The sequence below is a fragment of the Cynocephalus volans genome, chromosome 13, assembly GCF_027409185.1.
Source record: "Cynocephalus volans isolate mCynVol1 chromosome 13, mCynVol1.pri, whole genome shotgun sequence".
Lineage (NCBI taxonomy): Eukaryota > Metazoa > Chordata > Mammalia > Dermoptera > Cynocephalidae > Cynocephalus > Cynocephalus volans.
The window spans coordinates 53,324,433-53,348,151 of NC_084472.1; the positions used below are offsets into that span (position 1 = coordinate 53,324,433).

General features: G+C 43.7%; 1 protein-coding gene across 8 annotated transcripts in view; it reads left to right on the top strand.

Moving 5' to 3' along the window:
* NEDD4L (NEDD4 like E3 ubiquitin protein ligase) overlaps positions 1 to 22,319 on the top strand; it is a 139,365-nt gene extending 117,046 nt beyond the window's left edge. For all 8 annotated transcript variants that reach the window (XM_063076566.1, XM_063076565.1, XM_063076567.1 and 5 more), the window contains 9 exons: positions 773 to 843; positions 2,778 to 2,873; positions 11,449 to 11,522; positions 12,955 to 13,015; positions 14,522 to 14,581; positions 16,171 to 16,278; positions 17,554 to 17,650; positions 18,389 to 18,461; positions 21,844 to 22,319. In XM_063076566.1, coding sequence (XP_062932636.1) covers positions 773 to 843; positions 2,778 to 2,873; positions 11,449 to 11,522; positions 12,955 to 13,015; positions 14,522 to 14,581; positions 16,171 to 16,278; positions 17,554 to 17,650; positions 18,389 to 18,461; positions 21,844 to 21,946 — 743 coding nt within the window. In that variant the 3' untranslated portion in view covers positions 21,947 to 22,319. The remainder of the gene's footprint in view (positions 1 to 772; positions 844 to 2,777; positions 2,874 to 11,448; positions 11,523 to 12,954; positions 13,016 to 14,521; positions 14,582 to 16,170; positions 16,279 to 17,553; positions 17,651 to 18,388; positions 18,462 to 21,843) is intronic.
* Positions 22,320 to 23,719: the final 1,400 nt, after the last annotated feature.

Here is a 23,719-nt window from a genome sequence, read left to right on the forward strand (position 1 = left end):
ATCAGAGTCTGGTGCCTGGCAGGCGAGGGTGGAGGGGGGCACCAGCCTGAGGTTCTAGCCCTCATGGTGCGAGGGCCCCATGTGAGGAGGCATGGAATGTCAGCTTGCCTTTGGACGAGGTAATATGGAGGTCCCTGAGGGACACCTGCCATTACCTTCCTGAGGCTCCTCTCTCCCCTCCCCGGAGGGTTACACAAGCTGTCTCAGGGGTCTCCCCCATTTCCATCTTGTCCCCCACCCATGTTTCTCCCCATCACTGCCCAAGTAAGACACCGGAATGCAGGTGGGATGCACGCTTGGCCCTCCAGTGACTCCCAGTTGCCCTCAGGGAGCAGCCCAGACCCTGAGGCACTCGTGCAGGCTGTACACTGCTGGCCCCTTCTCTGGCCTGTCCTCCCTGGGACACCCTATGCCTTTGCCCTAGCAAGCTGTTGGCAAGTCACCAGTCTTGCTCCTCTGCATAGAGTACCCTTTTCTCCCCCAGGTTCATAGGTCTTGTTTGTGCTGCAGGCTCCTGTGTGACCTTGAGGCTCCCTGTCACCTCCCAGAAGCCTTTTGGCTCCTCCCCGCTGTGCTGTCTCTATTAACACAGCCGCCCCCTTGCCACTGCCCCCCCCCCGTCGACCAGGCCTTGCCTGCTCATCCATGGATTGCCGTCAAAGGTTCTTGACTAGTCCCGTTTCTGATTCAAATTGAAAGGTTAATCTTTTATTTCATGCCCTGATGCTTAGCAGTATGGAAGGTTTGAAACAACCCAGTTTTCTTATTTTAGGTTTCTTCATTCGACCATTTTACAAAATGATGTTGGGCAAGCAGATAACTCTGAATGACATGGAGTCTGTGGTGAGTAAATACAGGTCACTCACAGTGGCTGTCATGGGCACACATGCCTTATGGAAAAGTGTTGGAGACCACATTCGTAGACACAGTGGTTTTCATGGGTATTGTCATGCACTGTGGACAACTAAACAATTTATTGATCACCCTAATTTTTGTCACAAGCAGATTATTATTCACATTTCCTAGTATCACAGTACTTACAGTGAATTCACCCAAATCTCAGTTAACTCCCCTTACCCAGCATAGGATTTGTGTGAACAAATTAAATCCAAGGGACATCCACAGACCTCATCACAGCCTGTTTTCTGTTCAAAACTGCTAGTACTGAGTGTTTAGAAACCATCCCTTTGTTTTCTGACCTCGTAAAAATGGCAGGGGCAAAAGCCAAAACATTAGATAAGGGAAATACTGACAGTCATCCTAGATGTGGAAGAGCGAGCAAGCGCACTACAGTGCAGAGCTGGAAATGAATGCTGTGAGGTCTCTGAAAAGTGACTAGGGTTTCCACGCTGCATTTAGCTTACCCATTTTACCTACACTGACCGTTCTAGAGTAGAAAGAATTTTCTGTGAAAACAAAAGTCAACACTCTTTTCATAATACACTTTTGCTTTTTGTTTTTGTTTTTCTGAATTTACCTGTACTGTACCCTCTACCTCCAGGGCGTGTGGGTGTTGCCCATGTGCCAGTGCATGCACAGGGTCATCAGGAAGCATCTTTGTCCATGCAGGGCATTGGCAGCTCTGCTGTCATGTTCTGTCACTTGAGCTAGGAAGCATCTGTGTATCCTTGGCCTTGTGGTGGTATCGACTGTCCCCTGCATAGTTTGGTGTATGAGCCAGGTCCTTGGTACTCACCAGCATTTATGCAGTATTTGTGCTCATCATCCTGGTGGGAAGGGAGAGGAAGGACTGGCATGCTCTGGGACCCACTGCTGTGTTTTCAGCCGTGGGGGGGGTTGATGTACATATCATCAAACCAGTCTCAATTTTCTCTTCAGCTTTCACCTTTTATTTATGTCCTATGCTTTCATTACTATAGAGTGAGGAAGCTAAGAATGTAGGAATTTCTCTTAAAGTCTGAAGTAATTTTATACTACGTGTTGACTGTTTTAAATACAGTCGGCCCTTTGATCTGTAAGTTCTGCATCAACAGATCCAACCAACCACCGATGAAAAATTCTTATGGAAAAAAAAAATAAAAATACAGCAATAAAAAATAATACAAATAGAAAAACAGTACAGTGCAGTAACTATTCACGTAGCATTCATGTTGTGTTAGGTATTATAAGTAATCTAAAGGTGGTTTAAAGTATACAGGAGGATGTGCCTAGGTTTTATGCAAATACTACTCCACTTTGTAGCAGAGGCTAGGGCATCCTCAGATTTTGGTATCTGCATGGGGTGCTGGAACTAGTTCCCCTTGGATACCAAGAGACAACTGTATAGTGTTCACATTCTTTTATGCCTTCTCGAGCCTGTTAGATCTCCAGCAGGAGAGTCTCTGGGCCTGACCGGTGAGCAGTGAGAACACAGGAAAGGAAATAAGTGAAAACCGTTGATATTTAATTAGAACATTTTTCACCCCTGCTGTTTTCACTCTTGAAAGCTGGGAAGTATAGTGCTCTCTACGTCGTAAATTTTGTAGACAGCACAGGATGTGGCATCTCTGACCACCATCCAGAGAAGGTGCTTCCGCTGCATTTCACAGGAGACAAGATTCAACAACAAACTCCTGTTACTACCGAAGTTTTTTGTTTGTTTGTATACTAAATTAAAGGGGAAGTCAGTTTAGGGTGGAGCAGGAAACAGCACATTAGTAAGTAATGTCATTTGTGAGCATTCTGCATGGAATTACATTAGAAGGACTTAAAGAAGTCAAATGAGTTTGTATTTTGAAAGAAGATGCTCGATTTTAATTTCTGTGTCATTTCTATAGGATAGTGAATATTACAACTCTTTGAAGTGGATCTTAGAAAATGACCCCACTGAACTGGACCTCATGTTCTGTATAGACGAAGAGAACTTCGGACAGGTGCGTGTGGGTAATCCTGGGAGCTCTTGTTTGGCTTTTAAAGAGTGTTTCCGTCTTCACAGGCTGTGACACGACTTTGCTGGACAATTAAAAACAACCACTAGGAGCTTTGGATGTTAATTACCATCTCATCCTAGCAGCACCTTACCGCCGTGCCATGAAGCCAGGTCCCAGTTATCATCTTTTCCTTTTTCCAGCAAAGTTACAGAAATTTGAAGGGCCTCTGGGGCATGAACTAGCACCTCCTAGTTAGTCTAAAGCAAATTTGAATGTGAATGTTTAATTTGTGCCTTAGTTTGGAATTTAGGTATTTCTAAAAATAGTATGATTGTCCACTTAGCAGTATAAATACATGGCCAAGAACGGGTGGTCTTTGAGGGTCTTGGTGTTCCTTCTGTGCTTTATGGTTTGGCTGTCATGGTGAAGTTTGTCTTTTGGGGCCCAGCGTGGTGGGCACAGGTTTTCCCACCTTTCCTTCTTGCTTTGCCCCACACTGTCATCCAGGCTGGGTTAATTGTAAGAGTTGGTTTGGGGTGGAGCAGGAAATAGCACATTAGTAAGTAATGTCATTTTCAAAGATAAAGTTACCTGCTTGGGATTTTCATCATCATCCTAAGGGGGTCTATAGGATGTGTTTATCTTATATCTGAAACCTTTGATTCATTTGTCCCCCAGTAATAATGATGCTGCTTGGGAGGCATCCACAAGGTGTCATCTGCCCCTGGTACCTGTCCTTTTGCAAAAGCTCAGAGATATTTCCCATCTCTCAGACCAAATCTACATGGCTTTGAAATTAATTAGAGCCCATTGTGAGGGTTGCCATATGGAAAATGAAATAAATATGTTCTTGTTGCTTCAGAGATTATCAAACATGTATGCAAATATCAAAAAATGCATTTATGGCCCTGTCACGTCACCGTTATGCTCAGTCTTACAGGTGAAGTTACTGATCAGGCCCTCTTGGGTTAGAGAAAAGAAGTTGATGCCACTAGATGCAAAGAAATTAATGACAGCTGGGGACAAAAACTGTTGAACCAGAAAACAATCATATAAATATCAAAATTATTTGTTACCCCTGTGTCATGTGTTAAGAACCAGTAAACTATTCCCAAGTGTGAGTCCTGGGAGTGTGTGGGACCCAGGAATCTGTTGTCCTTCCCAGTTGGTTGGGTGAGGTTTGTAGAGGAACTTTAGGCACCAGAGACAAGAGACCTCGTGGCCTTATGTAAAAGATGACATAATCTCTACTTGTTCCCCTCTGGGGTTCCCACCCCTCCTTCTTGTGCTTTGAGCCTGAGAATTCTCACAGACAAATGGACAGCACTCTACTGCATGGGGAGCTTGTCTGCTCTGCCACCCGGGGCTAGCAGTGTCTCCCAGCCTGTCCCTTCCTCTGCCGCCATTGGTACTCACTGCCAGCCTTTCAGTCTCCTTGAAGAGCCTGCTGCCTCTGCTGGCCCCGTGAACACAGGTGGCCCTCTGCCATCTGTCCCCTGCCCACCGCTTATCTTGTCCCACCCACCAGCAGCCCCTACCTCAAGCACATATCTCCCTCTGGTCTCCAGACTGCCCCAGACTTGGCTGCCTCTGGAATTGTTTCTCCTGAAAAGCCTCCAGGTCCCAGCACTAAAGCCAGGTCCTTCTCCCCAGGCCCCACAATTGCTCTGGTCTATTCAGTGCCACCACTATCCCCTTCCACCTGAAATGAGGCGTTACCTTGGAATCCCCTGCCCCCATGCCCAGCAGGCAACGATGTCCTGTCCTTTCACTCTACTGTTTTTCCGCTGTCTGTGCTCTTTCCTGGTTCGTGCTCTGCTCACATCTTGACTGCGTTGTCATCACAGCCTCCTGTAGGTCTCCCGCTTTCCTGTTTTGCTTCATTTCCCAGTCTGTTCTCCAAGTCTCCTAAACACATGCCCCATATGTAATAGTTCTGAAATGCAGACCTGAACATGTGGTTGTTCTACTTGGTCATCCTGTAACCTCCAGCATAAATTAGAACTTGTTGGCCAGGCTGACGGTTCCTCATGATCCAGCACTGGCCACCACAGCCTCATCCCTCCTTCCTCCCACCTATCTCCCACCTTCACACGTACAGTGTGCCTTTGTGAATGTCCCAGGAGCACCGTGGTGCCATGTTGCTGGCTGTGCAGTGCCCTCTCCATGCCAATGCATCCTCCTCTTTCTCCCATGACCTCTTGTCACACTGTCCTGCAGTCATTGACTGCCTCACTGTGTGCTGTAAGCCACCTGAGGTCTTCTTGGTGTTGCTAGTGCTCGGCATGCAGCTGACACCTACTAAATGCTTACTGAGCAAATGAATGAGTGGTGCTAACCTAGTTTTAAAAAACAGTTAATAATGTTGTAAGTAATAGAAGTCTGAAGTGTGAGAAAACACAATCTTTAAGCTGGACCCCTATGGAATGGTCTTAACTACCAATTTTAAAGGATAACACATTGACAGTCATCCTGGAACTATGTCTTCCTTTTGTTTTAACATATGAAGGAAGGAGTTGAAATAAAAAGAAACAAGGAAGACTGAAAATCAGTCTTGTGTGTCAAATGCATAAAAAAGTCTATCTGCTTACAGAAAACCGTATAACCAACTTAGATGAATAGTTCAGAAAACTGAGCAGTGTCAAAGTCAGAAGCAAATGATCTGAGAAACCTTCCTTAGTTACAGTTAAATGTAACCATTGCCATCTAATAAGTGAAAACCAAATACAGGATGTTTGATTTTTAAGTAGACTTCTAATGAAGACTGATTATCATTATAGCTCATGCCAATTACCCATCAAAAACAATTCTCGAACCTCCTCAACCAATGATGTGGATTCTTCTGACTTTAGGGTAGAATTGGAGTAATGCAGTCATCAAAACAGGCACACCAGATAAGTAAGGTGATGATTCGGTGCCCAATTTGTTAAATTACCTTTTAGAGAGCTAACCTGATTGATTAATGGGGAACTAATGTATCCATTTTGCATACTGGGAAGGAACTTGGAATGAATTAAGCAGCTGTGCATTGATCTTATCTCCCACACTCAGTCCATCACCAAGCCCCATTCATTGTACCTCCCAAATCTACCCGTTCTCCCTGTCCATTCTACTACAAACACCCCAGTCCACGCCACCATCTTCTCTCGTAGACACCTCACTGGTCTCTATCCATTTTGGCCTCCTATAATGGCAGATTGGTCTTTTCAGAATGTAAAAACAATCGCGTCATTTCCTGGCCGAAACCCATCAGGGGCTTCCCACTGCCCTTAAGGTACAGATTCAAATCCCTACATTGTCCCATGAGGTCCTGAACAGCCTGGCTGCACCTACCCCTCCCCCAGACTCGTTTAGCCTCACAGACCAGCCCCTGAGGCTGTGTCTGGCCATGCTGGCCTTCTCAACACACAAGCTCCTTCCTGCCTCAGGACCTTTGCTCTTTCTGGGGGGACACACTCCCTCCCACTCTCAGTTCCAACGCCCCTTCCTCAAAGAAGCCGGTCGCTGACCCAAACCATGTACTTCAGAGTGTCTTCCTTGTGTCCTTGTGGCAGGCACCGCAGATGGCTTTGTGTTCATCTGTCTGACAATGTGTTTAGCATCTATCTCCAACCAGATGTGTCGGTGATGGCAACCTGTGTGAGCCATTTGCTCACCACTGTACACCCACCACTAGCACTGGGCCTGGCACTTGGTAGACACTCAAAATACAGGCGTTGAGGAGGAAAGACAGGCGGTTATGAGATGCCTGTCTTGTAAAGTCGCTTCCTCAATGGGTGGGGCCACTGCTGTTGCCACAGGGTGCAATGGATGTGTAGTTCGCCTTCCACCGTGTTTAGAGCCTTTTTTTTTTTTTAAAGAAATATTAGACCATGAAGTGGAGTAGCTGTTATTTCATGCAGTGAAACTGCAGCTGTTGCCATTACTTTGCAATCTGTTTTCTTTCTCGTTGGTGAGAATTTGGAGCTGCTGGTTTCTGGGGCCTAATGGGAATGCTTCCACTGGAGAAATGTCAATATTTGAACAGTTGTCACATGCCTTACACCCGGGCACTGGTACACGCACGTGTGCACATGCCTGGGAGGACGAGCCCTCTCAGGCCTGTAGCAGGCAGAAGTCCTTCATTGCCAGTTCAGCAAAGCAGTCTCTGGTGGTGGTGAGTAGAGTGGGCAGCAGCCTGCAGGGACTCCTTCAGGATGGGTGATGGCTGCACTCAACGGGGATCACCCCCAGGGCGAGGATTGGTTCTGGGACGGGGAAATCGTCACAGACATTACGATGGCCTGTGTTCCTCCCAAGGGCCGCCTTACAGACCACAGCTGTGCCTGGACCTGTTTGCCAGGATTCCAATGGCAGGAGGCTAGTCACCAGGGGTGGGGGGAATCTAAAAAGTCCCCTAAGGAACGATAATGAAGGAAAAGTTGAGAAGCGCTGGGTGGGGGCAGCAGACCCAGGAAGAACCAGCCCAAGAGCCCAGAGGTGGCCCAGGAGGGCCAAGTCCCACACCTCAAGACCAGTTGATGACATAGGCAGTGGCAGCTGAGGACATTGGCAGTTGGAAAGGCTAGAGTTGACTTGGGAGCTTGGTCCTGCCGGTACAGCCTCTCCAGTGTCTGCTGGGGGAGCCTGGGGAGGGTGAGCAAGGGATGGCAGGCTGAGAGGTGTGCAGGGTGGGGTCTGTCCAGCCCAGCTCGGCGCCCAGGGGTCTGAGGAGCAGCAGACGAACAGCAGACGAACCTGGCTCTGCCTGGGTCCAGTCTACACAGTGTGATCCACGCTGTTTCTCGGCTAATTCCCCAGATGTTTGGCCTGAAGCGTCTCTGGAGGATCAGGGAGGTAGTTGTGGGGGTGCAAAAATTCTGTTTCTGTGAGGGTCGCACATCTCAGAGGTCCCTCTGAGCTTTATGAGGAAGAGACTTTTGTGCTTCGGCCAGTAGACTTAAATAGGAATTTTTCTACTTGTAGGTGTTTTTTGTACTTTTTTTCCGCAAGTACTTATTGAACACCTGCTGTGTGCCAGGCACTCTGTTGGTCGTGTTCATCCTGTTGAGTCCTTCAAGAGTCCAGACACAAGGAGACAGTGATGCCGCCTGAGAGCCAGTGTCGGGGCAGATGTGTGTTCAGTCAAGTAGGGAATGGGTGAGGGGCAGGAATCTGCCCCAAAGATGGGTGATGACGTCCGCCCTCCCAGGGAGCAGGACAACTGGGTCACCTGTGGAAGCAACACTTGGCTCCTTACCCCAGTGCTGCGCCCACATGGGGCTGATGGTCTCTATGCCATAGGGGTACCTGCAGCTTGGTTGTGAGGACAGTTAGGGATTCTACCTGGGGTGGGCCTGCCACTGCTCCTGGAGCACAGGCAGCAGTCTAAAACTTAACCCCCAGCAGCCAGTTTAGAAAGTGGAATTCACGCGGGGGTCATTGCTCCCACTAAAATGTCATTCGTGAAGATCCCCAGAAGGATAGAAATTTACCACCCCTGAGAGCTTGAATTGAGAAGCATGTGCTGCCAGCATCTGGGGTTTGCCCCCACACACTGGCTTAGGGAGTGGGACTGGAAGCCTTTTTGTGCCTGTCCCTAGCCCTCCCTTCACCGCTGTGGTCAGAATCAACCGTAAAACTGGACAGCTGCCCTCAGGTGGATTTATTGCTTATGATCCTGTTATTTAGCATGGATGGTATGGTCCCTTTCAAAAATAATTTTATCTGATTATAAAATATTAATCTTTGTAATAAACACAAGGTCAGTATTATATATGTTGCCTATCATCTCTATCATGATTTTTTTTAAATCATGATTAAAATTTTTTGATTATATCTTCCAGAACTATTCTCTGTAAGTGCACACATACAAGCATTTTTATAGAAATGGAATTGTACCGTGCATACAGTTTTCAACTTAATATATCACAGATACCTTTTCATATCAGTAAATATCGATCTGTACCATTTTAATGGCTATACCATTTTGTACATATACCATATATTTTTCACCATGCTCTGTTGGTAAGCATTTAGGCTATTTCAGTAATCTTCCAATATTTATATATAATGTGTAAACTGCATAACCCTAGAATACACATTTTGTTTGCTTTACTAGTTTATTTTTCCTTGGTATAAATTCCAGAAGAGAAATTATTATCAAAAGAGATATACACATTTAAGTTGTGATGCCCGTTGCCAAATTATCTTCCAAAAAGATGGAACCAGTTAGACTCCCACCAGCAGTGTAGGTGAGAACCATTTCTCTGCGCTTGGCAGCACTGGCTTATTTCTCTTTCCCTCAGTGGGTGCTACTCTCCTTTCCCCTCCGCTCCCTATCTTGTATGTAGTTGGCCCTCTCACTCAGTAGCTCTCTGGAAATGACAGCTCCCAGGCAACACCTGGGGAGGCCCTGTAAGCAAAGAAGGAGGGAAGGATGGATCCTAAAAGGACTGCATTGCAAAGACTGTGGATATTTATTTATTTTACCTGCCTGGAATTTCCTAGGGCTGTGGGGGCAAAGTGGGGGAGAAAAGATTCCATCTTAGTGTAGCTGAGCTGTACTAAAATCTGTCTCTGTACCAAGGACTGGGCTTGGATTTATTAACCTGTCATTAGTGTGGATCTGACAGAAAAACCCCATTACTGAAGGAACGGCAAGACAGTCTTTGAGGAGGAGTAAATGGGGAGAAAAGGAAAAACCAATATGGGGCATATTTAAAAATACTGCAAAAGGTATAAATGAACACTGTCCACAAACCTCCAAAAACTAGCACAGAACTGGAAATGTTTTGCTACAGAAACCATCCCCACCCCACACCCCAAACGAAAACTGCATGATATCCTCCAGCATCAGGGTGGCCTGTGTGCAGGGCAGGAGCAGATGGCCGCTGGAGAAAACGGGATGAGCCGGAGGGATGGCAGCAGGAAAGGGAAATGAGGCAAAAGGAAGGATTGGGTGAAAGCATAAAATGCACTGACAGGGTGAAAATCCATATTGGGGACAGTCAGGAGTTGAATTGACTGTAGAAAATGGAGTTTAGTTGTGTAGTGGAAAAATGAGATCCTTTTCCCAATAAAGAGGAAAAAGAAGAAAATGTAAAGGGACTAGGTTGATGATCAGTGTTTGAAAAAGCCATCTCAGTGTGACTAGAAATGAGTGCAGTAGTCCCCCCTTATCCATGGGGATTCATTCTAAGGTGGGTGCCTGAAACGGCAGATAGAATCAGACCATGTACATACTGGGTTTTTTCCTATACATACATACCTGTGATAAAGTTTAATCACCAGTAAGTGATTAACAACGGTAATAACCAAGTAGAACAGTTAGAACAGTGTACTGTAGTAAGAGTTATAAAATGTGATCTCTCTCAAAATATCCTACTGTACTCACTTGTTTTCAGACCATGGTTGACCACAGGTAACTGCAATGGCAGGAAACAAAACCGCGGATAACAGGGGACTACTGTACATAAAGAAAACATTCGGAGATAAACAAGATCTGAGTATCCAGGTCAGAACAGCTCAGTACTTTGAGTGTGTGTGGCAGAGGTGGCAAGTAATCACTGGAAGTAACCCCTGCAAAGCAAAGACATTGTTACTGAATTGAGATGTGTCCCTCGCTTAGAATTCTAGCACTCATTCTGGAAAACCTTCACCCCCAGGCTTGGTTTACTCTGTAATACGGCCAATGGGTGTAGTAAAAGGCTACAAAGAATCCCACTGAAATAGGAGAACTGATGTAGTTACCTTCAATCGGGGAGTTAGGGGTGGTATTTTCTTTCCACCATTTTTTTTTCCCAAAATTTTTACAATGAGAATAAACATTTTATTTTAAAATGATAGGCCTCTCTCTCCCTTCCTTGCACTAGTTATTGCTTTATATGTGATAATATTAAGCTAGGGCCGGGTCACAGCCTATGAGAAGGTGATGCCTGGATTTCAGCTGCTTTGCTCTTTTATGATCATGCTTGATGCTTGGCTCGCTTTCGGGGAGGGAGCTGTCCGGCAGATGGTCAGGGAGAAGTGTCCCAATGTAAGCAAATGTCTGCAGTTCTTAGGAAGGAAGAGAAATCCGTCTCTTCTGCCTGACTTTTTAAAGATTCTTTCTTTCTTTCTTTCTTTCTTTCTCTTTTTTTTTTTAATTATAGCCCCTGTATTTTCCTCTTTGGAAGAAATTTCATGCATCCTTTTTTATGACTACCAAATTTCATTTTCAGTAACAAAATGTATTAGAATTTAAATCTCTGTAGTCTTGATGGATGTACCCTGTTTTTTTCTGTGTTAAACTTAATTAATTTTTTGTTAAGTGAATAGCAGATGAAAAAATGTTCCTCTTCTCTATTATGACTGATATATGAAGAATAATTGAAACTCATAAATAATCACAAAATAATTTGCCTTTAATGATAGTATCTTTAAATGGGTAACATCTTAACAATTTAAAAGCCTCATTAGACATTTTCTTGTACAGAGCCCCTTTGCTGGCGGATTTTTCTGAATAAATTTTGCTTCCTTTTATAGTATGACATTATTCAGTAATAATATGCAAAATAATTTCATGCTGGTGATTGTTGTTTTACCTTTGTAATTACAGACATATCAAGTGGATTTGAAGCCCAATGGGTCAGAAATAATGGTAACAAATGAAAACAAAAGGGAATATATTGAGTACGTATACATGTGTTTATTTACAATCTTTTAATTAATTGAACAGCACATTTGGTTGTTGTCCCTGTTATGGGCATGAGTTTATTGGTCAGTTTTCAACATTACGAGTTCCTTTTGGCTTGGGCTAATGGGAAGTTGAATATGGAACGGAAAGTTTGCCTTGTATCATGACATCAGTGAGAAGCCACATGAAGATGCGGGGGAAGGAGAGAAGGTACACCTGATTGAGTAATATGGCAAATACTCTTTTGGAGTATGTGGATATGTCATCTAAAATTTAGAATTCCAGCAATGGAACATAGTGTCAATGACCAGTGTGATAAAATTAGGAAACACCAAAGGGAACTAGAAGTATGATGCTAATAGTTCTTACCTGTTCACATAATTAGACACACTTGGTCTGAACTTGGACAGTCTTAGCAGATGACACCCTGGCAGGCACCCTTGTCTTTACTGGAAAAGTCCAGAGTGAATAGGTTTCAATAAACACTCCAGCCCAGGGTGACTAGAGTCTGAGGAATCTGAATATGTGATATGTGTTGTGCATTGTTCTTTGCAGTTAACTCTCTTAGGGTTCAGTTTGGTGGGGGCTGGGGCCAGAGCCGGACAGGGTTTCACCTAGCTTCACTGGAAAAGGTCTGGTCGAAATCTCCACCTGCTCCCAGCCACCTGTCCTCCCCCAGAGCCAGCAGCGTGCTGTTGACTGATGGTTGCCACCAGCTAATAAAGCCCTATGTGGCTGAGCCGGGGTTGCACTGAGGCCTGTCCTTGGGGGCCGTTGCCATGGTGCTGCCTTGGAGGTGACAGCCCTTCATGACGACAGAATACCTCCAGTGGAATCCAGAGTGGATTCACCTTGTGATAAATTCTGCTTTGCACTAAATACTCACAGGGAAAATGATTTTGGTGAATTACATTTACTCAGAGGTCTTAACTATTCAGCTTCCAAATTTTGGTATTAAGGTGTTAGTGTAAATCATTTTGCTGATGATGCTTATATGTCATTGTTGAAAATGAGGACAAATACTAGAATGAAATATATGACAAAATGTATTGTAGTGGGTTCTCTCTAAAAATACATGTCCGTATTCACACATGTGCATATCGTGTATGCCTGTGTATTCATACCCCACAGCCGTTTCTCTTTTCTCCATGTAATCACGTTTATAAAACAACTCCAATCAACTGAGGCTTGATTGGTAGGGAGGGGGAAGAAATCAGTTATTCTTTTGAAACCCTCAGTGAAATTTTAGGTTTTTCACAGATGTTCCAGTGTTTCTGGAAAGAATTCATGAATAAACGGCAGCGCACACAGGAGACCCTCCCTTCCGCTCTGCTCTCAGAGGGTTTCCTCTCCGTCCCCTGCCTGAGAAGCGAGCAGTGAGTGCGCCACTGTGGCGATGGCTAACTATTGCTCTCTTGCCTCCTGCAGCTTGGTCATCCAGTGGAGATTTGTCAACAGGGTCCAGAAGCAAATGAACGCCTTCCTGGAGGTAAGCTGTGCTGAGAGGACTCCCCACCGCATACCTTTAGTCCTGGGTCAAGGGGGCATGACCGGCCTCGGGGTGACATGGTGGAACTGATCACACACCAAGGGATGGGGGTGGGGACATGCCATGGGAAAGACAGGATTGCACAGCTCACCCTACTGGTCGGTCTCCAGGGCAAGGGTGTTTGGCTAATGTGGCACCACCTTTTCTTTTGTGTGTGTGTGTGTTTCCTCTTGCTTGGCTTTTCTATTTTTTTAATGTCTTCTCTTTTCAAAGAGGACTTTCTGCAGACTTGATCTGATTCATTGTCTTGAGGTTTCAGGCCGTGCCCAAGAGAAGGCCATCTTTTGCTACAGTGACAGGTTCTCAGAAGTCTGAGGACCCAGAGCTGAACAGATGATGGGCAGTTTCCCTTCAGCGGTCAGGCAATTTTTTAATCCCCTGCCCTTTCTTTATGGTTCTCTTAGTAATTCTTCACTGATGTGGAGAACACATTTTCTTAAGCCAAGTTCTTATTTTATATCTAGCCACCCCGGGCCAACTTTCACCCTGTCAGGAGTGAAGCAGGCACTTCCCAGATCCATTTGTTTAATGTCAGTGATGCTCCCAGGCCCCTTCTGGAGTCCCCTAGCAGAGGGTGAGGGACTCATCATTTTTAAAGGTTTCACTTTGCCCAAAAGTGAAATTCCTTTTAAAATCTGATCATGAGTATTAGCTACTTAAAAGACAACACAGGGAAAAGCCCCACATCCACATTACTAACTTCCCCTGAACTGACGCAGAGCTCTGGTTGGGCGATACGCTTAAGCTCACTCCAGCTCGGCTACCTACATGTGGTGAATGGACCAGAACCTTGCCCTGGCAGAAACTCAAAAAGATACAAAGCCTTAGGGTCATAAAACGTGAGGACAGATTTCACAAGGGCAGATTTCATACTTCATTTGGGTGAGAAACCCCAGAAAGCAGATTCCTGGGCCCCACCCCAGGTGATCCAGACTTTCAGAAACCCAGCTGTAGTCTCACAGGGCCTCATCCTAGACCACTCCACTAGTTAGTGATAACCTGGGAACTAGAGCGTGGTTTTCTGTACCCTAGTCTCTCCTACACTGGATCACACTACCTCCATTTGTGTTTCATCTCTGTGTTATTTTTAAACTAGTGTTCTCTTGCACATCTGTGGCCTGTGTGTTTTAGGATGCACTGACTCACAGCAGTGTGTCATAAATGGCTTTCAGAATCCACCTGCCTACATATCCCAGATTTTCATCAGGTTTCAAACATTACTCAAGTACCTGAACCTTCTAGATCGTCTGATCTTTCAAAACTTTTTTGTGGTGATTATCTTATTTTTATTGGGGCTATCATTACTTGATATTGTCACTGATGTATCAGTAAAGAATACATTTTTCTTGGCTAATCAAGAAAGTTTGTTTCCTGAAAACTTTGTATTTCTCAAAGAAAAAGGTGTTCAGGGTTGTTATTTTATTTTATTTTATTTTTTTCTTTCAGGGATTCACAGAACTGCTTCCTATTGATTTGATTAAAATTTTTGATGAAAATGAGTTGGAGGTTTGTATTATAAACATCATTTTATGTAAAGTAGGTTTTTAAAAAGTATCTCATTACAAATGATATTTTAATAGTCTGTGATCCACAATGTGCTGCTAGGAGTAAGTTCAGATTAATTCTATTACATGTCTCCTGGGGGGCTTGTTTGCTGATTTGGGAGTAAGATCAGTCGTAGATTCCTGGCCCATGAGAGGGCAGTTCTGGAACATACCAAATAAGCAGAGGCCCACTGAGCTGAGTTGGGATCATGGGCCTGTGTACCAGGTGAGGAAAATTGCTGCATGAAGTGGAGCCAACGTTTGCAGCAGCCTTTTAGGGTAGCAGCATCCTGCTTGCAAGACGAGGCTGGCCGAATGTCTTGCGTTGCATCACCATCCGTGCCATGGCAGCCAAGTGGGGGACTTGGCTGTAAGCATCTACTGGGGGCTGTAGAAGGGATGTCTCATTGAACTTGAAGTGGTTTCTGTTGAGTAAGGAAAACATCAGAAAGCAACAAGGAAGCACCAGAAAGCAGTTTAATAATTGCCTGTTTCAGCTTCTTGGTGTTGATGTAGATAAGAGGTAGTAACTTATGAACCAGAGGACTATTTCACCCTTTGTTGTATCAAGAGAAACAGAAGGAAGAAGGCTAGGTCTTTGGAGAAGCTGTTGTTGGGACTCGGTTGGCCACTTGTCCGGGCCATATCCAGTGAAGCATTTCTCGCATACTGGCTTTCTGTACTTTAATCTTAAAATAGAAACTTCAAGATAGATGATGTCATAGAAATCATACAGTGCTAGCCTTTCATTTTACAGGCGGGGAAAGCAAGTCAGGGAGAAGTTAATGACCTCACAATTCACCCAGCAAGGATTTGGTGCAGTCAGACCTAGGAACCTGGTTGTCCATCTTCTGTTTTAGATCTCTTTCCATGTTGTTCTGGTACCTCTGCAGGAATGTCTTATTCATTTGTCCACAGGAAGCCTACTGGAGAGTTACATAATAAGAAAAGCAAATCTTAGACTAAGTAAGTCAAAGAACCAACTTACCAAAGAACTGCCTTATCAAAGTTCTTATCAGATAACTGCCTTAGTCCTGTACATATGTGTAGTCCCTAGGCCTTTGGACAGATGAGGTGATTTGTCATCACCTGAATTGATTGATCTGGGGTAGATGAGTTCTTGCTTGCATTAATTCCTTTGTAGGTAGGGAGAGATTTTCAGGTAGTCAGACAAGTAACCTCTCTGGAGAGGAAACAGCCAGGATAATGTGCATATTCTAATGGGGTGTAAGAAAAATCCATGGGCACACTGCTTAAAATTAGAGGGGTAGAGAAGAGGATTGATGTGGGGTTTTTATTTCCAATATGAAATGTTGTGACCTTGTACAAGGGTTAGAATTCAGTCACCCTCATTACCTGTGCTATCTTTGTGATCTGCTGTGACAGGTAACATTTGGAACACATATCCATCTGCATTGTTTTTATGATTTGCTAGCTTACCTGCTTTGCACAATGACACAATGCTGGCACTGGGGAAAGGTAATTTCTCAGCTGTGATTTCTTTGGCTTTCACATCCTGCCTTGTTTACATCTGGTAAATTTCCTTAACAGTTGCTGATGTGCGGCCTCGGTGATGTAGACGTGAACGACTGGAGACAGCATTCTATTTACAAGAATGGCTACTGCCCGAATCACCCTGTCATTCAGTGGTTCTGGAAGGTAACTCCGGGGCCCAGTCCCTGCTTCATGTTGCTCCACGTGACTCAGGAATACAGCTCCATGCTTCCCTTTGCTTGGTCTTACTGTAGGCCTGATGCTGGGTGTTTGGGGTCTGTTAGCATTTGGACTACTGGGGGATAGAAGAGGCAAACAGAGCTAGAAGCCCCTACTGCGGTTTTTCTAGAACTTTAGTGGACAGCTAGACTTGTTGAATAAGGTTTGATCCTTATGAAGGCACACACTGTCCTTCCTCGGCCACCTGGTTAAAGCAACTTTTATTTGAGGAAGCCACGGAGTAAGATGATTTAGAAAAGGAGTTAATTGGCTTCAGGAGTACTGGAACTTAAGAACAGGAGGCTTTTCAGGACATGCTTTGGGGCTGGCTTTTCCAAGATGCCATTTTCTGTTAAGAAATTGTTTTCTCCATTTTTAAAATTAATTCCAGCAAACATTTTGATCTTTGTATCTTTCAACCAGAATGCAAATGAAATTTGATTTCCATAGGGCCAGTGTTTGTACCCTGTCTGGCTTGTGGGGAGGTAAAGTAGGAATAGGTGGGTCCAAGGGGGAGAGGATTAACTTTTTTAAAAAGTTGCCCCCCAAAAGGCTATTACTTACAGAAAAAAAGAAATTATTTAACTTATTTTAATTTCTAAATGTCTTTTATTAATATTTCAAGTGCCAGAAGTACAGGGAGATAAAAAGGCAGAATCTTCAAATCCTAGTCCAAGTCTCACTCAGCTTTGATTCTTGGGGGGGGGGGGGGGGGCGGTTTGCAGCAGTTCAAGTAGTAAAGCCAACTCAGTTCCTGTAATAATTCAGATATATGAAATACACAGATTGTTTTAGAAGCCTATCCTTGCCTTTGTTTCTCTTTCTTTTTTATAAACTGTTATCTTTGACTTTGTCTACAGTCTAAAGTACCATCTCATAACCTGGCTTCCCCTGAGGTTGACACTTCTCAAACACTGTATATTTAAAATTGGCTTAGGGGGACTGGCAAGCCTCGAACACAGAAAAGTGAGCTCAGTGCCATCAAAGAGTCTGTTTTTTATATCATTTATTTTGGCCTATTGGCAAAAGAAGAAAGACATTGTGATCACTCACTCTCTAAGTATTGTGATGGCCTTTAAAAAAAAAAAATCAGTTTTCAGTGTCAACCGTGTAGGTTTTCCATTGCGGTATAAATAAGATTAAGTTTTACCTGCCTGCATTACCACAGCATGTGCCGTGTGTCGCATGAGGGACATAATGACCTTCTGCCTCTGTTCATAGGCTGTACTGCTGATGGATGCCGAAAAGCGTATCCGGTTACTGCAGTTTGTGACAGGGACATCCCGCGTACCTATGAATGGATTTGCCGAACTCTATGGTGAGCAGGATACTATTAGTTTCAGTCCTCGGTGCATTTCTGGACAGGCATCAACTGTGGCCTGAGAACACTGCCTCCCCGGCCTCTACACAAGGCTCAGAAGTCTTTTCAGGACAGTGTGCTATGCATAGTTCAGTAAAAATAGTTCATATAGACAGAAAGCAGCATGCTTCTGCCTTGAGCTATTTGTATTATTTCCTTTATCTGTATGGGGATTGGGGGATTAGTGGAGAGAACCATAAGATTGGTCTTCTCTATTTTCCCTCTTCTATTTTAATTTTTTAGTATATCGTTAAAAATTTCTTAGTATATCATTTTGCAGAATCTCTGGTTATAAACTGATCATTTAAAGGACACCTCACTTCCAGGAGGCAGAGTTCTTCAGTGCTTACTATAGATTTAAAAAAATCACTCTTTGTGATCTTTGTACTGAAGGTCACATTTCTCTTATTTACCCCAAAAGTAGTTTTAAATGTAAACATCCAGGGTTCAGTTGCGAGGCTGTAGCTGTGTGTGGTGTGTCTGTAAATGTGTTTGCATTCTGGAGGTGATGTAGAGTCTGTGTTGTAAGGTTGCACAGACCTCTGGCTTCCCCAGCATCAAACACGGAATGTTACAGAAGCAGAGGCGGGGCTCAGGGCTCACCAGGCGGATCTTGCTTCCCTGTTCTTCACGTCGTGCCATAGCTTTGTTCTGTTGCCTCAAGCATACCTAACATTTTTTTGTCTGTTCTTCTAGGTTCCAACGGTCCTCAGCTGTTTACAATAGAGCAATGGGGCAGTCCTGAAAAACTGCCCAGAGCTCACACATGGTGAGTGACAAACGCTCAAGTGCAAACAGAGAGTATTTTAAAGGCCTAACTATGTGCGATGCTGGTCTGGAGTTCACAGAGTGCTACTTTCCTGCCCATAAATAGCTTAGAGCATACAGTAACAAGGATGCGATAAAAATATAAATTGCACAATAATGCTGATGAAACTTAAACTGAGATTTGAATGTACCCGGTAAGGTTTGGTATATAAAGAGCTAAACCTTTTGTGCTATAGGGCATTCCTCCTCCAAACCCAATCCTTGCCTGATTATTCTAGGTAGCAGAAATTTTGCTATTCACCATACCTGGATATGGGAGCTCCGACCTCTAAACAGATTGGGTTTTTACTCCAACTAACTCCAATTGGTTATTCAGAAGTTAGGATAAAATTTGCTATAAAAACATTTTTAAAAGGCCTTCTGCACTCATCAGTAACCCATAATTCCCTGGATTTTGGTAATACAGTAGTCCTACCGTATCTGCAGGGAGATACGTTCTGAAACCATCAATGGATGCCTGAAACTGCTGGTACCAAACCCTGTATTACTATGTTTTTGCCTATACATACCAATGGTAAAGTTTAACTTATAAATTAGGCACAGTAAGAGATTAACAACTAATAATAAAATAGAACAGATATAACAATATGCCATAATAAAAGTTATGAATGTAGTGTGTGTGTGTGTGTCTTTCTCAAAATATCTTCATATTTTCTTACCAGAAAAAGCGAAACCACAAACGAGGGGGCACGACTGGGCTGTGATTGTGGCTACCTGCAGAAGGGTCTCAGTTGCTTCTTTGAACAGTTGCATAACACCCAGCCCAGATGCAGACTTAGCCCCATGGGTTTTTTAAAAACAGTGTTCAGCAGTCATGTGCTAATCCGAGCTCCCGTGACCCTCGTTTTGGTTTCTCTGCATAGGCTTTTATTTCCAGCTCCTTGGGAAGCAGTGCAAGTGGGCCTTCTGGAAAAGGGTGAGCAACACAGCCTGCTTTGACCACGCAAAGCTTACATATTCCACAGAACACTCACTGCAGGAAGCGCCTCCCTAAACTAGAGGAGAAAATTCACAGAAAAATGCATTTGTGAAAGTTGGCTGTGAAAGGCTTTTTGCTTCTGTTTGATTCCTTTGCCTCAGAAAGGAAGGTTTTTTGTTTTCTGTTTTTATTCATACCGTTCTCATGACTCTCCGAACAGAATAGATGTGGTCACTGCTTCTCAGACCCTGGAAAGCAAGCCAACTTCAGCCTGCAGTTGGTGAATGTCCAAAACAGTCATTGTGTATGATCCTCTGCCTTTAATCTAGGGAGAGAATGTTTTGGTGGTTTGGAGCTTTTAGTCAGATGTGGTTTTCTGGATTATGATAGCCTGAGTTTGAATGGCAGCCAGCACTGAGCCAAGACCAGGGCTATTGATGTTAACACAGAACTCTTAGACTCGCAGTGCTAACCATGATGAACAGCAGTAAGAGCCAAGTTCCTAAACTTCAATGATGTATGGGCCTTTTTAAAGGGAAAAAATTGTCGCAGATCCAGATCCTCTAGAGGCAGACCCCGTCAGGATCACAGGCCCTGGACTGTGAAACCCCAAAGTCACCTTCTGTGAAAGGCTCTTTTAAGTGCCATCTGCAAAAGTGGAGTTCTGTCTTGATAACTGATGAAATAATGTTTTCAAATCATCATCAATATCTAAACCAAAGGTTAAAAACTTCTTTTAGGACTTAAGCTCTTTGGGATTCTCAGAAATCCAGGAATCCAGTTTGAGAAGTTTGGTGTTATTCTGTCTTTGGGACTTATTAAACATTTCAGGTGTTGTTAAAGGGGCCACTGTGGACATGTATTTGTTTCTTACTGCTGCTTGCTGATAATTGTTAGCTTTTAGCAGAAATGGTGGTTGTGCTCGCTTTTGGAAGCACACGTCAGTGCCTGGAGGGGGCAATTTTAAGTATAGACACAGGTGTGGGTCAGGGGCTGGGCTTTGGAGCCACCCTGGGCCTGAACCTGGCCCTCCTGCTTACTGTGTGACCTTGGGCAAGTTACCTCATCTCTCTGTGCCTCAAGTTCCTCCTCTATAAAATAGGAGTGGTTGCCAGAATTCAGTGAGCTAATATAGGCACAGTACTGAAACGAGGCTGACTGGGATGTGGTGAGTAGTTATGCCAAGTGTGTGGCCATTTTCACAACAGACACATTCGCCATCCACCCCCACAGGCACTGGTTCTGTGACTGGAGGCTTTGACTTTCTCAAGCCTCATGTAGGCATTCAGTAAATGATAAGTGAATATTAAACACTGATCTCCATCTATTGAGCACTTGCTGGGGCCAGCCCACGCTACAGATATTCTGATTTGATCCTCCTAGCACCCCCATGAGCAGTTTCCCCATTTCACAGATGAGCAAACAGATTCAGAGGGGTGAGGGTACTTGCCCAAGGTCACCCAGCTGGCAAGTGACAGAGCCAGAATTTGAACTTGGTCCTGTGAGCAAGTAGGCTTGATTGCTTGCAGAGGTCATTCATTTGTCTGAAGACTTGTCAACAGGCTGATTTGTAGCCCCCCAACTGAAGCCTCCAAATATGTAAGGGCTTTTTGTAAGTGCAGCTTTCACTTTAAAATATCAATTACTTCCAATGACTTTGGTTAGCGGAGGCAGCTTGGCATTGGTGTTCTGGAGGCCCAGACAGCCTGCTTCTGTTCTTAGGTCACTAGGAGAGTGACCTTGGACACCTTAACTTTATCTCTCTCCTTCAGGATCTTCATCTACAGAATGGAGAGAACGTTGTCTGCCTTATCATAGCATTATGATGAAAATGAAATGAGTTAAAACAGAAAAGAACTTGGTGAGCTGGCTGGTTAGCTCAGGTGGTTAGAGCATGGTGCTGATAACAGCAGGGTCCAGGGTTCGATCCCTATACCGGCTAGCCACCAAAAAGAAAGAAATAATAAAACTTGGCCTAATGTAGAATAAGTGATAGCATTAGAAATAGACACAGTCTCTATTCATCTATAACTCTTAAAGCATATAAACTCTTTGTGTCCCGAGGGTTTTGAAATCTTGGCATGTATGTCAGTTACCTTGCCTTTACCTTGCCTTTCATGTCTCCCTTCCCACCAGGAGTTTTCCAAGATCCACATCTGGCTGTAGCAGAGGTTTCACAGACTATTAGAAAATTGTTTTCTCTCCTCTTTGTATTACATAACCTTTTTGGTGTGGACAGTTTCATAGCTAGAATCCATTTTTTGATCATCAAAATTGTTGGTTAATGCTTTTTCATTCTGCTGCACAAACACCAAATACCCCATTAGCCAAATCTAGGAAGTGCTGTTGTGACCATAGGGTGATAATTAGTGGCTTTTTACTGACCTTTATGTTCCTTTTGCAGCTTTAATCGCCTCGACTTACCTCCATACGAAACCTTTGAAGACTTACGAGAGAAACTTCTCATGGCGGTGGAAAATGCCCAAGGATTTGAAGGGGTGGATTAGGTACCCCCGCCTCAGGGGTGGTTGTTCGTCCAGCAAGTTCTGCTTGCACTTTTGCATTTGCCTGACAGACTTTTGCAGAGACTGTGGCAGAGGAGCAGCCGCGTGGCCAGGCTCCTGGAGCCGAGCCTTCGCCCTTGCCCAAGTTCAGACGTGGGAACCAATTCCAGCTCGAGTTCCTGCATTTTCTACCACAAATTATCAACTGGTTGATGTGTACACTAATTACATTTCAGGAGGACTTATTCTATTTATGTTGTGCCTCTGCAGGCAAAGCCCTTAATAAATATTTTACATACTTTCTAATGACAATGAATGGAATTAATCACTCTACAGGTATAGTATTACAACTCATGTTTACTTTTTTAAATGATTTAGACCGATTTTATTTCATTATGATTAAAGATGTCTCATGTACTTGGAAAAGTGAGCTTTTTTTTTTTTTTTGTATTTGAATTTCATACCAGGCTTAATGTCAGTGATATTTTTATTTTTGAAATACTTTGACACCTCCACCCTCTACTTTATTAGAATTGGAAGACTAATTTTTATCCGAAAACTTTCTCCAGACAAGTACTTTGAGAGCATTTCAAATATAACATTAGGCATAGTGATAATTTTTTCCATACTCAGAATGAAAACAAACTGGATATTACTTTTTTTTTTTTTTTTTTTGTACAAATTTAGATTATAGCTACAGGCTGAGAGAATTGTAACACATAGCATGACAAATTTTGTGTTGACTTGAAAGGAATCACACCATTATTCCTTAGAAGTAATTACGTGTGCTATAACACATTTGCGACAGGGTTGGACTACCAGTTTCTCATAAGAGAAATTACTTAAACCTTCCTGATGCTGTACAGTCATTCTTTATTATATTTTCCTCTTTGCTGTTTGTAGTAGAGAATTTTGAATGAAACTTGGCACTGCTTGATTTGAAACTGTGGAAACCAGATCTGTCTAGACTCCTATTTGTACGCGTTTGCTAATGGTAGCTAAATAACCAATTTCTGTCGTAACTGCACCAATTCTGAAGGCACTTTATGTACTACGTGGAGGTCATATCTGGTTTTGTCTTTTTTTTTTTTTTTATCATAAACATTAAATGTGATGATTATTTCTTCTCCCTGCACACATCTTTCCGGTGCAATATTTGCCAATTGTGAATCTGACTGCTGGTGTATAAAAACCCGGATGTAAAGCTGAGCCTACAGACCTCCAATTGTTTTGTGATTCCTACTCAACTGCAAAGATTTATTTAATACACACTTAATCTAACCAAGTTTTATTACCTATGACTTGTTGCATGCTTCAATACTTGTGCTGCCTGACTTGTGTCCTGTGTATGCTGGATCAAAAGAGAGAATGTTTGATCCACAGGGTCAAGCTGTTAAGCTGGTGGTGGTGGCAGAGGATTGAGGGTTTCTGTCTGCACAGTTGGATTCTTTTCTACTTGTAAGTCTCTGTTGCAGAATTCTGATGTGTTTAGAGAAAAATGCCTGAGGCAGTGTGGGACTTCAGCAACCCTGCTGTCCTTTTTATGTGTTGTCCTAAACCCTGTCGTGGCAGTTAGGGGACTCTACAGATTTTATCTCTTGCCAGTCGTAGATAAGACAAAAAGTTGTGGTTTCAGGGGCTCCATTTGTTTTGTAAGAAGGACCTTTTGGTATAAGAGATTGCTTGTTTTTACCCAGCTGTGTGTGGCATGTGAAAAGCCATGAATGTTTGTGGTTATAAATGAGTTGTCTAAAGAGGTGCAGAGGCCAGAGATTT